The 7,032-nt window shown below is 47.2% G+C and overlaps 1 protein-coding gene across 1 annotated transcript in view; it reads left to right on the top strand.

The window, feature by feature from the left end:
• Positions 1-3,167, top strand: part of FAM83E (family with sequence similarity 83 member E) — a 163,323-nt gene extending 160,156 nt beyond the window's left edge. Inside the window, exon 6 of the mRNA XM_075327888.1 lies at positions 2,674-3,167. Coding sequence (XP_075184003.1) covers positions 2,674-2,904 — 231 coding nt within the window. The 3' untranslated portion in view covers positions 2,905-3,167. The remainder of the gene's footprint in view (positions 1-2,673) is intronic.
• The last annotated feature ends 3,865 nt before the right edge of the window (positions 3,168-7,032 follow it).

The raw sequence follows: 7,032 nt of genomic DNA on the forward strand, positions 1-7,032 counted from the left end.
TTTGTATTGTGGTATGAAACTGGAACCTGTGTGATTTTTAATTCTATTTGTTATAGATCTTGCTTAGGACTCTCCAGTCTGCCCCTGGTATCCAGGGACAGGTGGAAAGCTTATCCTATATATACAAGATCTAAGAGGTCACCTTCATGTATGTTCATTGCTGGGTTCAGCACCTTTTTGGTATTTAATAAATTTTGCACTTTAGGAATAATCTCCTTTAATAATTGGTTATAAATATTCTCTTGACTATATGTCGTTTTATATATGACATGGTGGCCATCCACCAACCATCCACCACTCCATCCATCTGGACCATCCAGGGTTGCTCGACACTCAGCAGTAAACAAGACTGTTTGAAAATTAGTCTTCAGGTTTGTCTGGGCCCACTGCAACTATTTCTGCTTGTGAGCACTGGTTAGGGGTGGTCGAATAGTAGGTTTATGCACCACAGCAAGCCTTTGACGGATCCTACACCTTGAGATTCGAGGGACTCCAGAGGCACCAGCAGCTTCAAATATCTGTTTGCTGGTTTGTAGCGGCTTTTTAGCAGCCGCTCTCTTAATCCGATGAACTTGCCTGGCAGAAACCTTCCTCGTTCTGCCTCTATCAGCACCAACACGTATGTGCTCTGAATCAGCCACAAATCTCTTCACAGTACGATGATCACGCTTACGTTTTCGTGAAATATCTAATGTTTTCATCCCCTGTCCAAGGCATTGCATTATTTGCTGCTTTTCGACAGCAGAGAGATCCTTTTTCTTTCCCATGTTACTTGAAAACTGTGGCCTGCTTAATATTGTGGAGCATCCAGTTTTCCTTTTATCGGGCTCACCTGGCAAACTAATTATCACAGGTAACTGAGATTGAGTTCAGTGATCCAAAGAACCCTGAGACACAAAACCAGAAATGCGTTTCATTGAAAAAAAAAATAATCACTATGACACTTAAATCCAATTTGCATAATAATTTGGAAGATGGTGTATACACAACAGGACATAGAATGGAGCAGTAAATAAGACAAGTTATGTGAAGCAGAACGATCAGTATGGCAAAGGGACAAACTGTTGTGGCCGTAGATATTGCAGCAGTTCATACATAAGGATTGTGAAGGGTTTATTGACCTGTGATTGAGGTCTGGTCTAGAGTTGTGATCAACCTCATGAGTGCTAATTCAGAGGCAGGCTAGCAGGAATTAATCTCTGCTAGTCAGCTTGTTAGGCTCCTTTAATCACCTGTTGTGGGGCAGCCAATCATTTCTGCTCCCCTCCTATATATGTTGGCTGGATACTTCCATCTATGCCAGGTATAGCTTATCTTAGTTGGTCTGGGGCGGTGTGGTGATCCAGACTATCTAGTGTGGTACCTGTTCCTGTGTGCAGTTTTGGTGTTTACCCTTGATGTCTTTTTTGTTGTTACCCTCTTGCTCTTGTTTTTCTCCTTAGTCTCTTTTTGTCTAGTCCTGTGCGTGTGCAGTGTGTTAGAGTATTGGTTTTCCCTTGTCTGTCCTTTTCTGTTTACATCTCGCTCTTGCCCCGTCACCTCCCTGGGAGGTAATAGAGTAGTATTTCTCAGGTGTACAGAAAGGCTCAGGACTCAGGTGTCTTCACCATTAAGAGTATTCCTGTGGTGTGGCATAGCCTAGGGTCCCCTAGCATAAGGGACAGCATAAGAGCCCCCTGTCGCTTATACGGGCCGGGGTCAGAACCAGAAGGTCTAGTAGGTACTAAGGAGAACCAGGAGGTCTACTAGGTACTAAGGGTTAGACAGAGTCAGAGTCCAGGGAAAACAGAGTCAGGAACAGAGAGGGAACGCCAAAGACTGGGGGAATGTGGAAACCAGAGTAAATAGACAAGCCGAAGTCGGGAGCCAGGAGAGGAGGTAATAGCAGGGAGTACAGGAGGACAGAATAACAGAGGAGGGAGGATGGGAGTCAGAGAGGAACGGAGGCGGTCAGGATGGAAAGCAGGGAGAACGTACACAGGCAGGACAGGAGGTGGGGGAGCAGACACAGTCAGGACCGGAGGCAGGATAAGAACTCACAAAGGACCAGCGTCACACTGCAGAGCAGAATAATAACTGGCACCGCATGAACGGAAGTGCCCAGAAGATAAAGGCGCCAAAATCCCGGGAACGAGGCACGGAGGGGGGGACAACTCGTCCTGCAAAAAAAGCCCTCATAAGGCAATATAAAGAAAAAATAAAAAAAGTTATTGCTGTTGAAAGAAAAGGAGGAAAAAAACAAAAAACAAAAATGGAAAATCATCCTGGGTTGAAGGGATTAATGAGTTGGAACTTGAAGAATGTGTCTTCTTTTTTTTGTATGCAGGCATCCTTCTTCCACTGGTTCAGACTATTATGCTGCTCTCCAATTACATACCAAAAACCTGTAGACAGATTCTGTTTCATCCATTTTCCAGTAAGCCATAAATTCTGTAGTTGATGGCACTGTAATGTGGTTTTTCACACCACCAGAGTTAATTTGGAAAGCTAGTACCATTATGAATGAGTTGTATAAACTTTTCTGGGATCATAATCCAGCACCGATCAGATTGACGCGAGATTTACTGAAAGTTTTCCACGTATACTGAAGTCTTATGCAGATATGCTGTTATATACATGCCTTACACTATCTAATTGATAAGTATTAACATAACTTTCTATTCTTTTCACCAGAGCAAATCCCGATGGAATATTAAGGACACCCCAGCAATGCTACTGATGAGACAGAGAGCTTTTCCTGAAGACAACAGACCACGGGAGTCCAACATTAAGCCATTTCAGTCACCAAATAATATGGCACCATTAAGACTGCAAGGACAATTAGTGCATGGTGTGTCTAACACTTCTCTGCCGAGACCTTGGACTACTTCCACAAGACAGCTTGGACGACTGTCCTACTATTGACCATTAGTTGGATCTCAAGGAGATATTTTGTTGTATTTTGGTTCCTTTGATAATAAGGACGATGCAGCCTTTTATCCTAGGATCTTAAGCTGAATCTTGGGTAATCTCTATCTCCGTTGCATTTACTAACTTAGTAAACTGAGTAGTAAAAGATCAGACATGACAATGGAAGGTAATGTAGTGCTGGTTCTTCATGTGCCCATGTTATAATCTATAGACCAGTCATTGATGGTCAGGTTGGAATGGGATTGCACAGAGCACATTGGGGTATAGGCACTACAGGCAATACCATAGGGAAGTACATGACTTTCTGTGTATGGGGTCTTCACAATTCTCCCATGACAGATAATTCCAATGTAAAGGGTCAGGCATTGTGAATTTTAATTCCCAATCGTTTTGCTCTTAGAGGAGATAAGTTTCCTCTAAAGGTGTCTTATAATGGCTTTCTCCTCTGCCCCCATTGAAAACACACATATTCTTGGCCATGGTGTGTATGGTAGTGGTGGCGGATGGAGAACAAGTGTTAGGCCAAAAGCTTTTGTAGGTGTATGGGCTCCATAAGTGGATGACAGATCTACTCAATGATTTCACTTTCCTCTCTTTGGCATTTCGCAAAATTTATTTGGAAGTTCATATCAAGGCAGATCCTGTAAGAAAAAAAAGTGGAAGCAGCACTCTAAGGGGTACTTTGCACACTATGACATCGTAGCTGCGATGTCGGTGGGGTCCAATCGAAAGTGACGCACATCCGGCGTCGCTGTCGATATCGTAGTGTGTAAATCCTTTTTGATACGATTAACGAGCGCAAATGCGTCGTAATCGTATCATCGGTGTAGTGTCCGACATTTTCATAATTTCCCTGCAGCGATGGTACGATGTTGTTCCTCGTTCCCCTGCGGCAGCACACATCGCTGTGTGAGAAGCTGCAGGAGCGAAGAACATCAGCTTACCTACGTCACCGCGGCTCACGCCGGCTATGCGGAAGGAAGGAGGTGGGCGGGATGTTTACGTCCCGCTCATCTCCGCCCCTCCGCTTCAATTGGCCGCCTGCCGTGTGACGTCGCTGTGACGCCGCATCACCCGCCCCCTTAGGAAGGAGGCGGGTCGCCAGCCAGAGCGACGTCGCAGGGCAGGTGAGTGCGTGTGACGCTGCCGTAGCGATAATGTTCGCTACGGCAGCTATCACAAGATATCGCTGCTGTGACGGGGGCGAGGACTATCGCGTTCGGCATCGCAAGCATCGACTTGCGATGTCGTAGTGTGCAAAGTACCCCTAAGGGCTCATTCAGAGGTCCATTCACAGATCAGAATGCATGGACTAGCCGCGGCTCCCCCACCATATAGTTCTATGAGGCTTTCATGCTCGGGTCAGGAGACCTTTGGCTAGTCTGTTGCATTGCGGCCTGTGCATGGACTGTCCACGGATCTTCTTTGCCAAGCGTGACAGCCTAAGAAATGGTTTGGAGAGCCGCGGCCAGTGTGCGCATTCTGGTCTGTGCATGGTCTGTGCATGGTCCGTGTTGCACAGACGTCTGAAAGAGCCCATATAAAGCCTTGTTCACACACTGCATTTTTGCCTGCTTTTTTCACGTACTTTTGTGACAAAATCTGAAGAATTTCCTTGAACCAGCAAAGTGAATGAGAATCCTGAAGTCTCATGCACACGTTGCTTATTTTCTCCTTGCAGATTGAAATCTACAGCATGTCAACTTTGCAGTATTTTTGCTGCAGATTTCCCCCATAGAAATGAGTGGGGAAAATATGCAACAAAACGCATATAAAAAATGCTGCAGAAACACACTTATTTTGCTTTGAGTGTCAAAAATGAAGAAATGGTGAAGAAATTTCTGCAACTGTAATAACCTGCAGGTAACGGGATACGCAAGGACTGCACGGAACCACGGGGGTTAATCAATGCAAATTTAATAACATATTGCACAACACAGGTGGAGGAAAAATGCGGGAAAGGAGCACAGCAGTAGAGATAATGCAATATATATACAACTACTTTGAATAGCTTGTCAAGGGTAGGAAGCCTCAGATTGTACTCCCAAAAGCAAAACACAGAAATCCTTATTAAACAAAAAACCGCAGAGTCCTTGTTACCTTACTCGTATAACACAGTGCAGAGTCTTTTCCTATCTGTCCCTAACTAAAAGTAGTGTGCACACTTAACTGCAGGTTTCAGCGTGGGGTACCTTGTCACCGTTGGGGCCCGTATTCCGCTGGCAGACACCTCTAAAGTTCAGTCTTTGTCCCGGGTCTGTAACTTGCACGTGCTGCCTGGCTCCTCGCTCCACATCCAGCCTCTTTGGATCTGTAATTTTGTAATTTGCACGTGCTGCCTGGCTCCTCGCTCCACATCCAGCCTCTTTGGATCTGTGTCTTGGGGGGGACACCACGCAACACTCTGAGGTACTTGGACCTCGGAAAAACAGGGCAGACTCAGGCCTTCTATCTTACAGCCCACTCCAGCACACTCCTCTCTGCCAAAACACAGCCACATGTCGACTCCTCCTCCTCCTGTTCCAGACTCAATCTAGTCACTTGAGCAGCAGGTGGCAGCATAACACAAGGAAGTCCACCAAACAGTCTTTTAACCTATATATATATATATATATATATACATATAAATGTTAACAGGTCTTACATTTCCCCCCCTCTTTAACCTCGGCCGTCCCGGCCGATACACTCCTGAGGCACTCTGCAAAGGGGCACACGGTGGCAACTCCTGAACTGCTTCACAACCTGTTGCTTGGGAGCCAATGTCGTAAAACAGGATTCAGTGACAGAACACACAAATTCATCTGCCAAGTACCGATCAGGGGGAATACCAGCATTAGCCCGCTCAGTCCGGCGTGGCACCACAGCTAACTCGCCAGACGTCGGCGCTGTATCAGGGAGTACAGTATTCTCGTCCCCATCTCTGGAGATTAGTGACTCCTGCTCTGCAGGGGTGGCACCTGTGTCTTGAACGGATGGGGGTGTGGATCTCTCCCAGTCTGTTGGGTTGGTCGGGGCCCGCCACCATTCTTCATCATCAGAGCCCTCTTCGAAGGTAACAGGAACAGGCACAGGCACCGTCTCCGGGGTACTTTGTCTGGTCCTGTCTTCTGAATAGCAGGGCCTCAGCGTATTACGATGCAGGATGAGGGTGCCGCCTCTTTGCTCGCCTCTCACTTCGTATACTGATCCATGGGTACAATAAATGCGGTCTTGGCCTTGTGTTTCTCTGCCACAGGGACCGACTACGCCAAAATGTAACGGGGGCAGGGGGCGCCTCAGGGGGTGTAGTCGGGTCCCCTCGCCTTGTGGGCCGCAGGCTGAACCCCGGCCCGGCCGTTACTTGCAAAACAGGTGTGTTGTTGGGGCAGAGTGTGGATGCATGGGGCCCATTCATGACAGCGTTCTTTCTGTGCTCTCCAGCTCCTTCTTCACTTTCAGGAAAGAGACAATTGCAGGCAGCAGATTAACCAAACACCGTTTTATTAAACAAAGCTTCCATCTTTCTGTTTGCAGCAGGCTTACTTTAGTACGTTACAAGTTACAAGTCCTTTTCTACGAAAACGGTTTCCTTTTTCTCTACGGGCACTTTCCTTTGCCTGCAGGGGCCAATTGTTATCCCCCTAGCAGTGGTACTCCTATCCCGATTTTAGTCCAGCCCTTTCCCAGGGATTTGTATTGAACTAGGGGACGGCTCCAGTACTCACTACCGGCTCCGGATTAGCTCCAACTTCTCCGCTCCACTGCCACAGCACCCACTCCTGCACTCTGCCCCGGCACTTCTCCTCAGCTCTCTCCCATGTTACATCTCAGAGCACACTGCCCTGCATTCAGAGCCCAACCCCCTTCTCTTCCCTCCTAGGCTGCCCTGCCCCTTCCTTCCCTGTCACTGTTACCAGGGGAACCACTCACTACACTGGCACCTAGGGGGGGAGAACCGTACTAACACACAACATTGTACAATGTGCCACCATACTCCTGTGGCGTCTTCAGGGGGGGAAAAACGTCTTCTCCATGCTAGGGGTCCGTCCACCCCTTACATTCCTCCCCTCTTTAACCTCAGCCTCCTGGCGAGGTTCTGCACCTGCAAGACAACGCATATGGAAAACACACACACGTTTCTTC

Source organism: Anomaloglossus baeobatrachus, chromosome 11 (assembly GCF_048569485.1).
Source record: "Anomaloglossus baeobatrachus isolate aAnoBae1 chromosome 11, aAnoBae1.hap1, whole genome shotgun sequence".
Lineage (NCBI taxonomy): Eukaryota > Metazoa > Chordata > Amphibia > Anura > Aromobatidae > Anomaloglossus > Anomaloglossus baeobatrachus.